At 64.2% G+C, this 14,937-nt stretch overlaps 2 protein-coding genes across 2 annotated transcripts; one reads left to right on the top strand and one right to left on the bottom strand.

The window, feature by feature from the left end:
* Positions 1–2,970: 2,970 nt before the first annotated feature.
* DLX3 (distal-less homeobox 3) lies at positions 2,971–8,060 on the top strand. The gene is made up of 3 exons (XM_050985748.1): positions 2,971–3,434; positions 4,212–4,402; positions 6,754–8,060. Exons 1-3 carry the CDS (start codon positions 3,116–3,118, stop codon positions 7,075–7,077), a joined length of 834 nt encoding a protein of 277 aa, XP_050841705.1. The 5' UTR covers positions 2,971–3,115; the 3' UTR covers positions 7,078–8,060.
* A 4,248-nt stretch (positions 8,061–12,308) lies between these two features.
* DLX4 (distal-less homeobox 4) lies at positions 12,309–14,365 on the bottom strand (the record flags this gene model as incomplete). The annotated part of the gene is made up of 2 exons (XM_050985846.1): positions 12,309–13,411; positions 14,141–14,365. Coding segments are annotated over 2 exons (480 nt in total), but the record flags the coding sequence as incomplete, so codon positions are not given.
* Positions 14,366–14,937: the final 572 nt, after the last annotated feature.

Below are 14,937 nucleotides of genomic sequence, written 5' to 3'. Positions count from 1 at the left end.
CCCATGGGATGGGGACCCCCCCCCAGGAAAGGGGGGACCCCCAAGTTAGGACCCTTTACGGGATGAGACCCCCCCCCTCCCATGGCAGGAGGTCACATCGGGACCCCGAGGGCGGCACCGGGACAGCCCCGCCCCTCGGGGACAGGGAGGGGACGCAATGGTGGCCGTGGGGACACGGCAGCATCGCCGCTTCCCTGCCGGGGGTGGCGGCCGTGGCTGTCACCGTGCCGACCCCGGCAAAGGTCACCGGGAGCCACCGCACCGCTCCCACCGTGCCGGGAAATCCGGCCTGGGGGGGGCTGCAGGATGTCCTGTGTCCCCCGCCCCGTGTCCCCGCGCCCCTGAGCCGTGTCACCGGCACTGGAAAGAGTGACGGCAGCAGGGACACTGCGGGCAGCGGCCCTGGCACAGGGACCTCCCTGTCCCCATCCCGTGTGGCCGTCCCCTGTCCCCAATCCTTGTCCCCATCCCGTGTCCTCATTCCTTGTCCCCATCCCCTGTCCCCTGTCCCCAATCCCCTGTCCCCATCCCTGTCCCCACGCCGGCCCCGCCCCTCACGCCCCCGGTGACACCGATGACGTCACCGCGCGGTGTCATTGCCCCCAAAGGCCACGAGGTGACGCCATTGACCCAAAGATGCTCGGTGGGGCTGGGGAGGGGGGGTTGGTGGCGATCGGGGACCCCCCAAGCCCAACCCCCGCGGCTGTGGCAGGGCCGGGGGACACGCGGGGACTCCCGGGGACACTGCCGGGTTCCGGGACCCCCCCTCAGCCTTTTTGGGGGATGCACAGAGGAAACCCTTCAGCCCTGGGGGGTCACAGGGGGGTTTGAGGGGCACCCCCAGCCCTGTGGGGGACACTCGGGGGGTCCTGTGCTCAGCCCTGCCCGTGGGGTCCCCCGGGTGCCCCAGAACAGCGACCTCTGCCCCTTCCCCAGTGCCCCAACTCCTCCAGACTGCCCCCCAGCCCCTCCCCAGCCCGGAGCTCCCGGATTTGGGGTTCCACAGGAGCCAGCCCGGCCCGGCAGCTCCAGAGCTCCCAGTCCCAGACTGGTCGGGGACTGGCCGGACCCGCTCCCCCCTCCAGCCCGGCTCCCCCGCTGCCCTCCCCGGCCTCCAGCTCCACAACCGGCTTTTCCTGCCGCAGATGCCGCTCCCGGCGGGGCCCAGCCCTGGCGACAGCCCGGCTGGAGGGCGACAGCCAGGCTGGGGACCTGCGGATGGCCCAGCGGCTCCTGGGGACCCTGGGAACCTCCCAGGGAATCCCGGCGCAGCTCCCAGGGCTGGGCTGGGCTGCTCCCAGACACTTCTGTCCCCTCGCAATGAATTCCTGGAATCCCCAGCCACAATTCCCACGTGGGAAGCGAGGCCGTGCTGTTCCCGCAGCTCTTGGCCTCCTGCAGAGCCTCCTGCTCCCCCTGGGCATTCATCCCTGCTCTCTTTATTTCTGCCGATCTGTTTCTATTATTTCCATTCCTTTCTCTTTCTATTTCTATTATTTCTATTTCTGTCATTTTCCTGTTCTCACTCTTATTCCTGTTCCTGTTCTTTCCTCTTCCACCTTCTAATCCTATTCCTGCTTTTAATCCTATTCCGACTCATATTCCCGTTCTTCCTATGCATTCTTATTCCCCTTCCTATGCGTTCCTATTCCTATTTATCCACACTCCTATTCTTAATCCTATTCCTATTTATTCCTATTATCATTCCTATCCTATTACAATTCCTATTCCAGTTCCTGTTCCCGTTCTCATTCCAATTTCCCTCTTCCCATTCTCTCTCTCCTTTCCCATTCCTGCTCCTTTCCTGTTCCCCATTTCTCTCCCTCTTACCCCGCTGTTCCGGAGGTGTCGGGACTCGAACCCTTGGCCCGGCGGTTCCGGCGGTACCGGGACTCGAACCCGCGGCCCCCTCTGCGCGATGCAGTTCCCGCCGTGGCCGCCAGGCGGAGCCGTTGCCCCGCGCCGCGGGCCGTGCCGGGGGGGACCCGGGGGGCACCGTGGGGACAGTGCTGGGATGGGGGGGGGACACCACACACAGGGGACAGGAGGGGACACACGGGGGACAGGAGGGGACAGCCCCGCCCGGGTCACCGACCCAGCCCCCTCCCAGCCCCCCGGTTCTTGTCAGGGGAAGTCCCTGCCCGCAGAAGCAGAGACCCCTCCTCAAAAACAAAAGCCCCCCCTTGCAAAGGCCCGGTGCCCCCCGGACAGCCCGGCGGGTGGCCGGGGGGGGACCAGGGCTGGCCCGGGACCCCCGGCTGGGTCACGGTGCTGGGGGTCCTTGGGGCAGCAGAGGGGCCACGGCTCTGAGTGGGGGTGGGACAGTGGCACAGACCCCCGGGGGGTGTCCCCCCAAAATCGGGGCTTGTCACTGCCCCGGGGTGCCCCCAGCGCGGGGGGAGCGTGGCAGGGTTGGGGGTACGAGAGGATCCTCCGGGGGCGCTCTGCCTGGGGGATGGTGTTGGACTGGGGGACACTGCTGGGAGAAAGTGGGAGCAGGGGAGAAGTGTGGGGGGCCACAAACAAACCCCTAAAGCCCCCAGCCTCAAGCAGAGATCCGTCCCAGTCCCGAACCCCAACCCCCTCTTCCCTGCCCCACAACAAACACCCCCAAAAAATCCCCCCACAGCCCCAAAGTCCCCTTGTAAACAGCCCCGTCCTGCCCCCCGCAGTGTCCCCTGTGTCCCCAGGACCCCCCTCCTGCAGACAGGACCCCGCACTCTTTATTTATTCCCTCACCCTCCTTCACCCACTCTTTGTTGTTTCTTGAGAGACAGAAAGAAAAAAAAAAAAAAAAGGAAAAAAAGAAGAAGAGAGAGAGAGAGAGAGAGAGGAAAAAAAAAAAAAACCCACACAGGAGGAGGCAGGAGCCTATTTTGCCTCCCAGGCAATATTTCTGGAGCCAATCGGAATGCGCACCCACCCTGCCCTGCTCCCTAATTAAAGGCTTTAAGCAGGCGGCCGGGGCCGGAGGTTTGGGCACAGTCTCTCGGTGGCTCCTCACGAAGCAGCCGCAGCGGCGGATCCCGCTCGGGGCGCTCCAGGCCGCGGCCGCCGCCAGGTTGGGGGGGGTCCCCGGCTCGGGCAGGCTGCTGCCCCCTCCCCTCTGCCCGCCATGAGCGGCTCTTTCGATAAGAAGCTCTCCAGCATCCTGACGGACCTCTCGGGCTCGCTGAGCTGCCATGCAGCCTCCAAGGACTCTCCCACTCTGCCGGAGTCCTCGGTCACCGACCTGGGCTACTACACGGGCCAGCACGACTACTACCCGGGCCAGTCGTACGGGCAGCCCGTGGGCCACTACCCCTACCCCCAGTTCAACCTCAACGGCATCGGCGCGGCCGGCACCTACTCGCCCAAATCCGAGTATTCCTACAGCCCCTCGTACCGCCAGTACGGGCACTTCAGGGAGCAGCAGCTCCCGGCGCAGGAGGCAGGTACGGACCGAGCGGGGGGACCGGGGGAACCGGGGGGACCGCGGGGAGCGGGGCCGTGCCCGCCCCGCTGCTCCGGAGGGGCCTTGGTGGGGTTTTACCCCGGGAGCTTTGTGGGGTTTTTACACCCAAATTTTGTGAGGTTTTACACCCGGGCTCCGTGAGGTTTTACCTCTGATCTTTGTGGGGTTTTACACCCGGGCTCTGTGGGGTTTTACCCCCAATCTTTATGAGGTTTTACTCCCGGGCTCTGTGGGGTTTAACCCCCAGTCTTTATGGGGTTTAACCCCCGAGCTCTGTGGGGTTTAATCCCCGGGCTCTGTGAGGTTTTACCCCCAATCTTTGTGGGGTTTTACTCCCGCGCTCTGTGAGGTTTTACCCCCCGATCTTTGTGGCGTTTTGCCCCTCCGGAGTGTCCCCAGTCTTTGTGGGGTTTTGGCCCTCGGAGTGTCCCCAGGCTTTGTGGGGTTTTGACCCCCGGTCTTTGTGGGGTTTTGCCTCTCCGGATTGTCCTCAGACTTTGTGGGACTGTGCCCCTCCGGGTGTCCCCGCCTTGGGGACAGGGAGCTGCTGGCGGCCCTCGGGGCTCAGCCGTTCCCCTGGGGACGGATCCGCGCTGGATGCAGAGTCCGGGACACGTCCCGGGAATGTCCCAGAGCTTGTGTGCAATGCCAGCACGCCGAGCGGGATGACAGCGAGCTGGGCACGGGGTGGCACCGAGCTGGGCAGGGGGTGGCAGCCCTGGGAGCCCTTCACGCCTCACCCTGCGCCCTCCCGCAGTGTCGGTGAAGGAAGAGCCGGAGCCCGAGGTGCGGATGGTCAACGGGAAGCCCAAGAAGATCCGCAAGCCCCGCACCATCTACTCCAGCTACCAGCTGGCCGCCCTGCAGCGCCGCTTCCAGAAGGCGCAGTACCTGGCACTGCCCGAGCGCGCCGAGCTGGCGGCACAGCTGGGGCTCACCCAGACCCAGGTGAGGCTGATCCCCCCCGACCCCCGACACCCCAAATCCCCCCCGCGGGCAGCAGAGGGGGAGCCGGAGCTGCCGCCCCCCCCTAAATCCTGGATTTGGGGCGGGCTCGGCTCCCGGGGGGGTCACAGGAATGGAGTTCTCCACTTGCTGGGAGTTGTGGGGTCCCCGGGTGAGATTTCCCCGTTGGAGCAGATCCGAGGGAAAGGTGGAGAGGCGACCTCAGCCGTGCCCCACTCGGCAGTTTTGGGGTTTATGCCATTCCCTCACTGTGCCACGGGGTTGGGGGCCGGATCCTGCCCTGGCACAGTCCCGGGTCAGGGCACACCCGCTGTCCCAGGAATGTGGGACACCGGGATGGGGCTCTCGGGACACACCAACCCCACAGCACCTCCTGACCCCAAACCCTGCCAGAACAGGGACCTGAGCCTCCCTGTTCCTATTGCCCAGACTTCCCAAGGTTTCCCCCGGCCCTGGCTGCCCCATCCCGCTCGGTTCGTGCAGCGAGAAGGGATTTGGGGACCTGTTCCACGCCCGCTGTCCCCAGCGCTGGGGTGGCCCTGCAGGCTGGACTGGAAGAGCCGGGACGTGCGGGATGGGCTTCTCCTCCTCCCGCGAGCCGCTCGCGTTCGGGACCAAACCCTCTTGGGGCTCTTGGGGTCCTGCGTGGCACGGGGACAAACCGTCCCCTTGGCTCTGCGGGTGGGAGGGGAGCGCGCTGTCCCCGCTGTCCCCACAGCCCGCGACTCCCCCGCGCCCCATCGCGGTGCCCTCCCTGCCTCGGGGCCGGCGCCGGCGCCCTTGTGCCGCCCTTGGCCTTCCTCCTCCTCCCTTGGGCGATGAAGCAATCGGGGACACTCGGCAAAGGGCTGACGGAGCGCGTCACCCGCTCCCAGAGGGACATCCTGTTTGGGTGACAAGCAGCGCCACCCCCGCCCCTCGCCCAGGGCCAAGGGCGTCCAGCGCCGCCTCGCCCAGCGCGGGGACGCTCCCGACGCCCGGCGTGTGGCGTGACGGGCTCCTCGTGACGCCCGTGTCCCCAGAGGGGTCTCTGTGACACCCGCTGTCACGTGGGTGCTGTCCCCAGAGCACGGGGTGTCCCCTGTCCATGGATGTCCACGATGTGTCCATGGTGTGCCCATGTCCATGGAGTGTCCATGAGGTGTCCATGGTGTGCCCATGTCCGTGGAATGTCCGTGTCCCTGCCCATGGTGTGCCCATGTCCGTGGAGTGTCCGTGTTCTCCACGACACTCACACCAAGGGTGACATCCCATCTGTCCCATGACGCCCCTGTCCCGAGGAGTTTCCTGCCATGCACTGTGTGGGGTCTCCATGATGTCCCTTCCCGTGGTGCCTCATGTGTCACCTGTGTCCCTTCCTATGTGCCAGAGTGCGCCTGGGGTCACTGTGACCCCCATGTCCCTCCCCGTGTCTCTGGGGTCACTGTGACCCCCATGTCCCTACTGTGACCCCCATGACCCTTCCCATGACTTGGAGGTCACTGTGACCCCCATGACCCTCCCCGTGTCTCTGGGGTCACTGTGACCCCCATGACACTTCCCATGACTTGGAGGTCACTGTGACCCCCATGACCCTCCCCGTGTCTCTGGGGTCACTGTGACCCCCATGACCCTTCCCATGACTCGGAGGTCACTGTGACCCCCATGTCCCTACTGTGACCCCCATGACCCTTCCCATGACTCGGAGGTCACTGTGACCCCCATGTCCCAGGCAGGTTCCAGTGCCCAGGGAGGTCCCCTGTGACCCCAACATCCCTTCCTGTATTTATGGGTTGCCCGTGACCCCCCGTCCAGTGTCCCTACAATCCAAACCACGCCATCCCTGTCCCCTCCCCTGTCCCCCATTCCTCCCATTCCTGTGCCAGTCCTGACCCTTTTCCTGTCCCCATCCCACACTCCCATTCCCTTCCCATCTCTCTGACCCTTTTCCCTGTCCCTCCATTCCCTTCCCATCTCTCTGACCCTTTTCCCTGTCCCTCCATTCCCTTCCTGGTTCTCTGACCCTTTTCCCTGTCCCCATCCCACCCTCCTGCTCCCTTCCCAGCTCTCTGACCCTTTTTCCCTGTCCCTCTCCCTTCCCAGCTCTCTGACCCTTTTCCCTGTCCCTCCATTCCCTTCCCAGCTCTCTGACCCTTTCCCTGTCCCCATCCCACCCTCCTGCTCCCTTTCCCATCTCTCTGACCCTTTTCCCTGTCCCTCTCCCTTCCTGGTTCTCTGACCTTTTTCCCTGTCCCCATCCCACCCTCCTGCTCCCTTTCCCAGCTCTCTGACCCTTTTCCCTGTCCCTCCATTCCCTTTCCCAGCTCTCTGACCCTCTCCCCTCCTCCCCCCAGGTGAAGATCTGGTTCCAGAACCGGCGCTCCAAGTTCAAGAAGCTCTACAAGAACGGCGAGGTGCCGCTGGAGCACAGCCCCAACAACAGCGACTCCATGGCCTGCAACTCTCCGCCGTCACCGGTGTGGGACAGCCCCGGCTCCGCCCGGACCCCGCTGCCGCAGCCGCTGCCCTACAGCTCCTCCCCGGGTTTCCTGGAGGAGCACAACCCCTGGTACCACCCCCAGAACCTCAGCGGCCCCCACGGACCCCCCCAGGCGCAGGCGGCCCCCCCGATGCACCACCCGTCCCCCGGGCCCCCCAGCACGGGCGCCGTGTACTGAAAAAGCACCGAGGGCTCAGAGACGCTGCACAACTCCTTGGCCTCCTTTTTTTTTTGCACCCCCTTAAACCCGCCCCGGTTTGGTTTTGTCTCTTGATTTTTTTTTTTTCCCCCAAAAAAACCCGAAAACAACAAGACACCAAAGGAAAGGACCCCCCTCCCCATCCCCGCGCCCACCCCTAGAAATCCTCGCCCCGCTCATCTCAGGAACCAGAGGACTGCAAAGGCTGCGAACCCGGCGCGGGAAAAAGCTGGAAAATCCTTCAGTGCTTTTTGAATTTCCGAATTTTTCCATCACCCTCCCTCCCTCCCTCCCTCCCCAGCCCGGAGATCTTCACCCCAACCCCTCGCCGGAGCTTTGCCCGTCGGGGTGACCCCGCTGAGCGACCCCGGATCCCACCGGGGCGGAGGAGCTTTGTCACCGCTGTCGCGACTGTCCCCAGCGGAGGGGGAGGTGTTTGGCCCTAGCTCTGGAATTAGGGGCGGTTTTGGGGGTCACGGGACCCTCACCCCAGCCGGAATCACCCGGGACGATGCTCAGACCAGAAGGTGGTGATTTAAAATTAAATAAAAAAATGGGGTGGGGGGGTTGGGAGGAGGTGGGGGGGGGTGTGGGGAGGGAAATATTTTAATATTTAAGCAGTTCAGGAATGGTTTTAAGTTATTGTTTGAAGAGAAAAACTGGTGTTCATCTCCGTTTTCTGGCTGTGCCTCCAGCTGTGGGTAAAGGAACGGCGAAAATGCCTCTTTTTTAAGGAAATCGACGACTTATTTTAAAGGAAAAAAAAAATAACCGAGCTCTTTCCTATTTTTTAAGAGAATAACGCTATTTTTTTAAGCAGAAAGTGCCGTTTTAAGGAGTGTTCATAGTGTTGTACAGTCCCGGGGATTTATTTATGTTGCCTTCTATAAATAGGGGTGTTTTGGGGGGAAAAAAAGGGAGTGTACATAAGGTTCGTTTGTATAAAGTTGTTCCAAACCAAACTGGTTTCGGTCTGGGTTTTTATTTTATTTTTATTTTGTCTACAATTTTCCTTTTTTCCTAAGGAAAATCCCCCCTCCCCGGTTGATGGGAACCCCCCTCGGGTGTCCCCGAGTGTCTTTTGCTCCTTCCCCAAGCCGGGTTGGAAATGTTCGTGAAGAAAAGTTCGGAATTTAAAGCTCCAAATTCCGCTTTTCCCCCGGTTTCTGGAGGTTTTTTGGGGTTTTTCCACCTTGGGAAATATGGATTTAAACCCCATTGTTGGGGACAGCTGGGCACGGGGTGGCACCGGGTGATGTCGCCTCACCCCAGACCTCCCTTTTTTCCCCGCTGAGAGGGAATTTGGGGCAGGAAAAGGAATTTTTTCCCGGTTTTCAGAGCATTCCCCAAACGGCCGCGGGATCCCGGCGCTTCCCTCCCGCTGCTCCTACTGGGACCAGTGAGCTCCCAGCGCCACAAACTGGGAGGGCGCCCGCGCTGTCCCCGTGTCCCTTTTGGGGACAACCAGGTGGGGCCAGGACAATCCCTCCCGAGATCCCAAAATCCCAAAATCCCGTGGGATTCCCTGCGGAGAGGCGCCGGTCCCGCAGCGCCCTGGGCTCGGGGCGCTCCCAAGAGCCCCAGAGGGGTGTCCAGGGCGGTGGTGGCCCTGTCCTGCTGTCCCCGCTGTCCCCCTCGCCGTGTCAGGGCTGTGGGGTCTCCATCACCCCCCCAGAGCTGTCCCCATCACCCCCGATGGCCGCGGGGACCCCAAACCCCGCTCTGTCCCCCTGGGGAGGCTCCAGCGCTACAGCTCGGGGCGCTCCCGGCTCTCAGTGTCCCCAGACGTGTCCCCAAACGTGTCCCCAAACGTGTCCCCAGACGTGTCCCCAGACGTGTCCCCACGGCCCCCGCTCCCAAACCCACGCAGGGACAAACCCCCACCTCGCCCCCAAATCCCCCCACAAGCCCCAAATCCCCGTTCCCGATCCCACGGGAGGAGGAGGAGGAGGAGGAACCGGAGCCGGGAGCTCCAGCCGGGAAGTTTCGGTTTAGTTTTTATTTATTTATTTTCTAAAATCTAAATTTTTTTTTTTTTTTTTTTTTTTTTTCATTTAGAGGAGGAGGGAAAAAAAACCAAACCCAAAGCCCAGGAAGGCGGCGGGTTACATATCCAGGGATTATGTAAATCCCGGGTGCCGCGCTGCCCACGGCCGGGCGCCAACGCCGCTCCCAGCGCTGGCCCGGGAACGCACGGGACAAACCGGGGGGGCTCCGGGACAAACCGGGAACGCACGGGACAAACCGGGGGGCTCCGGGACAAACCGGGAACGCACGGGACAAACCTGGGGGATCCGGGACAAACCGGGAAAGCACGGGACAAACCGGGGGGGGCTCCGGGACAAACCGGGAACGCACGGGACAAACCTGGGGGCTCCGGACAACCGGAACGCCGGGACAACCTGGGGTCCGGACAAACCGGGAAGCACGGGACAAACCGGGGGGGCTCCGGGACAACCGGACGCGGACAACCTGGGGATCGGACAACGGGGCTCGGACAACGGGGGGACTCGGGGAAAAGCCCTGGGGGGCTCTGGGACAAACCTGGGGGACTCCGGGACAAACCTGGGGTATTGGAAAGAACTCAGAGCGGACAAACCTGGGGGCTCGGACAAACGGGGACTCGGAACCTGGGGGGAACCGGGGAACAACCTGGGGGGCTCTGGGACAAACCTGGGGGACTCCGGGACAAACCTGGGGGGCACCGGGGAAAACCTGGGGGGCCCCGGGACAAACCTTGAGTACGGGAATGGGAATAGGAATGGGAATGGGAATGGGAACGGGAATGGGAATGGGAATGGGAATGGGAATGGGGACGGGAATGGGAACGGGAACGGGAATGGGGACGGGAATGGGAATGGGAATGGAAATGGGAATGGAACGGGAGCCACAGACAGGGTCCCCACAGGGCTGGGGACACCCCCCCACTGTCCCCAGCACCCCTGTCCTGTCCTGGCACATGCACAGAACCACCTCCCCTCGCCGTCCCAGTTATCCCAGTTATCCCAGTTATCCCAGTTACCCCAGGGGGCAGCGGGGACAGCCCCGGGATGGCAGGGCCGGGCTTCTGTGGGTCCCAGCTCGGGGGTGGCAGTGGCGGGGGTGGCAGTGACAGGTGTGACAGTGCCGGGGGTGGCAGTGATAGGTGTGACAGTGACAGGGGTGGCAATGCCGGGGGTGACAGTGACAGGTACGGCAGTGCCAGGGGTGGCAGTGCCGGGGGTGGCAGTGACAGGTGTGATAGTGCCGGGTGTGGCAGTGCCAGGTGTGACAGTGCCAGGAGTGACAGTGCCGGGGATGGCAGTGACAGGTGTGACAGTGTCAGGGGTGACAGTGCCAGGGGTGACAGTGCCAGGGATGGCGGTGACAGTGGTGTGACAGTGCCGGGGGTGGCAGTGCCAGGTGTGACAACACCGGGGGATGGCAGTGCCGGGGGTGGCAGTGCCAAGGGTGGCAATGCCAGGGGTGACAGTGCCAGGGATGGTGGTGACAGTGGTGTGACAGTGCCGGGGGTGGCAGTGCCAGGGGTGACAGTGCCAGGGATGGCAGTGCCGGGGGTGGCAATGCCAGGGGTGGCAGTACCAGGGGTGGCAGTGCCAGGGGTGACAGTGCCCTGTCCCCCGCTGTCCCCCCGGACCCAGCAGAGCCCTCCCAGCGCGCACTCGGCTCCTGCCCCGTTGCGACACCTGCAGCCCTTGCGTCACCCGGTGCCAGCCCCGGGAGCGGGGGCAGTGCCCGCCCACGGCCCGGCCTGGCAGCCCCAGCCCTGGAGCCGGGCCCGGCCCAGCCTCGGCTCACCCGGAGCCACGCCGGAGTCACGGCCCCGCCAGCCGGGAGGGCCCCGCCGCAGGGACAGCACGGTCCCCTTAGGGGGTCTGTCCCCATCACCCCCGGGATGTCATGATGGGCACACGGAGGTGACACCGCGGCCCAAAGCCACCCCTTCCCTAAATCCTCGGTAGGGAGGGTGGGCTCCATCCTGCGGGAAAATCCCACTGGGAGCATCCCCCACCACGGCGGGCCATGGATCCCGGCCAGGCCCTGCCCTGGGCCCTACAGTCCCTGGGGACAGCTGGGGACACTCGTCCCGTGGGATCGGCACCTTGGGGACAGCTGGGGACACCCACCCTGTGGGATCAGCACCCTGGGGACAGCTGGGGACACCCATCCCGTGGGATCAGCACCTTGGGGACACCCACCCTGTGGGATCGGCACCCTGGGGACAGCTGGGGACACCCGTCTGGTGGGATCGGCACCCTGGGGACAGCTGGGGACATCCATCCCGTGGGATCAGCACCCTGGGGACACCCATCCTGTGGGATCAGCACCCTGGGGACAGCTGGGGACACCCATCCCGTGGGATCAGCACCCCAGAGCCCTCGACTGATGGACCAGAGCTCCCAGGGTGGCCGGGAATGGGGACAGGGGTGTCCCCAGTGCCACCAGCCCCGGACAGGTCCCATGTCCAGCCCAGCCCCGATCCCTGCCCTCGATCCCGACCCCAGGTGGGATCCGGGAATAACCCTGGCCCTGAAGGTGCAAAAAGGTGCAAAACCAGGGCAGGTCCTGGAAGGGGGCAGTGAGAATGTCAGGGGTCAGGATCAGGGGGTGGGAATATCGGGAAACGGGATCATGGAATGGGAATATCGGGAAACGGGATCTTGGAATGGGAATATCAGGGGCCAGGATCACGGAATGGGAATATCTGGAAATGGGATCATGGGGTGGGAATATCAGGAAACAGGATCACAGAATGGGAATATCAGGAAACAGGATCATGGAATGGGAATATTGGGAAATGGGATCATGGAATGGGAATATCGGGGGCCAGGATCACAGAATGGGAATATCGGGGGCCAGGATCACAGAATGGGAATATCGGGGGCCAGGATCATGGAATGGGAATGTCGGGGGCCAGGATCATGGAATGGGAATGTCGGGGGCCAGGATCATGGAATGGGAATATCGGGGGCCAGGATCACAGAATGGGAATATTGGGAAATGGGATCATGGAATGGGAATGTCGGGGGCCAGGATCATGGAATAGGAATCGGGGGCCAGGATCATGGAATAGGAATATCACACCCATCGTGGGGTGTTTGTGGAGGGGGCAGGAGCTGCTGCCCCTCAGCCGGGGGAGCCCCAGTGGGGTCTGGCCCCACCAAACACGGAGCAGGGTTGGGAAAAGGGGGAAAGAACGACACGGAAAGGAAGGGAAACGACAAGGATGTATTTTCCAGCCGGGTTCTGGCCTCTGGAAGCACAAAGCCAAACCCGCAGAGGGAATTCTCCCCCTGCTCCCAAACGCCCTCCTCGCTCCCAGGGCTGGGTGTCTGTGGGGTGTCAGCTGGGGTCCCCAGCCTGGCCCGTGTCCCCCTGCCCTCCCACTGCCACCCCTGCTGGGGGAGACAGCTCTGACAGCTCCGAACTGCCCCAAAATCCCCGCAGGAGGGGCTGGGAGTGCCCCACAAGCCCCGGCCCCACAATTCCTGTAACTGGGATCCATTTTGGGGGGGGGACACAGCCCCGGCCCCTGAGCCTGCACCCCCAACCCCTCTGGGCTGCTTTCCCAGGCACTGGGAGAGCCTGAGGCTCGGGATGGGAGCGGGGACACCCCAAAGTGCAGAGGAGCAGAACCGAGCCATGTTCAGCCTATTTAGAAACGGCGGCACAACCAATAACCCACAGAATTTATAAATAAAGCCAGGCCGGGGGGCCGGGACTGCCCAGCCCCTTCTTGGGGTCCCCCTGCCCCCTGTCCATGATTGGGGGGACCCCTGGCCGAGTCCTGTCCCACTGGGATGGCGCACAGGGCGCGGGGTCACAGCGGAGGGTGACAGAGCAGGACATCCCCGGGCTCCTGCCCATCCTTGTCACCTTCTTCCTCCTCTTCTTCCTCCTCCTCCTCCATCAGCTGGGTTCCCCCAGGGCTTCGCTGGGCTCCCAGTCCCCCGGTGGGGGGGGCAGCGGCAGAGCGCCCCCCCCTCAGTGTCCCTCGGTGTCCCTCAGTGTCCCTCGGTGTCCCTCCGGATGTGGCGGCGCTGGAGCGGTGGCAGTGTCACATCATGGGGGCCCTGGGGATGGCGTCCTGCGGGTGGGGCTGGTACCAGGCCCCGAAGCTGTTGATGTAGCCCCCGGGGGGCAGCGGGGGACCCTTGCCCGGCCCGGGGAGGTCCCAGAGCGGGGGGAGGCCGGGGGAGCAGGGGGACAGGGTGGGGACGCTGTGCGGGGTCTGCTCCCCCTCGGGGACACCCGGGCCCTGCTTCATGATCTTCTTGTACTTGGAGCGCTTGTTCTGGAACCAGATCTTCACCTGGGGGCAGAGAGAGGGGGGTGAGGGGGGACCAAGAGGCCAACACGCCCTAAACCCCCACCTTTAACCATTTCAGACCCTCCGGGCCCCCTTGACCCCATTCCTGCGGGGGTCTGGGGCACGAAGCGAGCTGGGACCCCAACCCTTCCCAAGGCACCTCTGCGGGGGGAGGGAGATTGTGGGGAGAGCCCCTCGGAGCCGGGAGAGCGAGACAGAGTCCCCGGGAGTGTCCCCAGGTCCCCCAGCCCGTGCCAGCCCCGCCGGGAGCCGGTGCAGGAGCTGGGCCGGGCCCTGCTCATTCCTCCCCGCGGTCCCCCCCGCGCTGCCGGCAGGTTCCCACTTGTCTCCTCTTCCCCGGCTTTATGAGCTCGCTTCGCCCCTGGCTCCGGGGCTGCACCGCTGCCGCCTGCCTGTCTCTCCCCATCGCCTTCAAAAACCCACTCGCCCCGTCCCGCGGCCCGGGGCCGCCCAGCGCCGGGCACGGCCGGGCCGCCAGCCAGGCTCCGGGGCTGGGAAAGTCCCGCTGCCGCTGGGAGGTGCGGGCAGGGGCGCCCCAAACCCGAGCCCTGCGGGCCCACCGGCGCCAGCTCCCCCGCCGCGGCACGGCACGGCTCGGCTCGCTTCCAGATGGGCACGGCCCCGCAGCCGGAGCCGGCCCGGTGGGCGCACGGAGCGTCCCGGTGGCCCCGCGGTGGCCCGGGCCGGGCGGTACCGGGCTCTGGGCCGTACCTGGGTCTGGGTGAGCCCCAGCTGTGCCGCCAGCTCGGCGCGCTCGGGCAGCGCCAGGTACTGAGTCTGCTGGAAGCGCTGGTTCAGCGCCTGCAGCTGCAGGCTCGAGTAGATGGTCCGGGGCTTCCGCAGCTTTTTGCCCTTCCCGCCGAGCCGCAGCTCCCCGTTGGACACGGCCGGCGGCTTCTCGGCCTCTGCGGAGGGGGGGAGAGGAGCCACAGTCCGTCAGACACACCGAGAGGCTGAAAAACCACCCAAAACCATCCAAACCCACCCTAAACCACCCCAAACCATCCCAAACCACCCCATACCACCCCAAACCATCCCAAAACACCCCAGACCAACCCAAACCAACCCAAACCAACCCAAACCACCCCAAACCATCCCAAAACACCCCAAACCAACCCAAACCAACCCAAACCAACCCAAACCATCCCAAACCACCCCAAAACCATCCCAAATCATCCCCATGGCGTGTCTGTGGAAGGAAGGGGGGATAAGTGGGGGGGATGCTCTTCTCTGGTGTTTAAACCTCAGGGAAAGCAAAAGGAGAGGAGGAGGAGGAGGAAGGGAAGGATGGGAACGTTCAGCCAACGCCACTGTCCAGGTCCAGCAGCACGTGGGACACAGGCCTCGGCCTGCACCCGGCTGGGGGGGTCGGGCAGGGATCCCCCGGGGATGGAGGGGCACCAGGATGGACCCCCCTGGCCCGGGAGAGCCACCGGGGCACGCTGGGGGTCCCTGGCCCAGCAGCAGCCGCCTGGTGTCACCCACAGCTGCTCCCTGTCACCCGGACC

This window comes from Serinus canaria, chromosome 27, assembly GCF_022539315.1.
Source record: "Serinus canaria isolate serCan28SL12 chromosome 27, serCan2020, whole genome shotgun sequence".
Lineage (NCBI taxonomy): Eukaryota > Metazoa > Chordata > Aves > Passeriformes > Fringillidae > Serinus > Serinus canaria.
The sequence above is the reverse complement of the archived record's forward strand: the minus strand, read 5'-3'. Positions and strand labels throughout refer to the sequence as shown.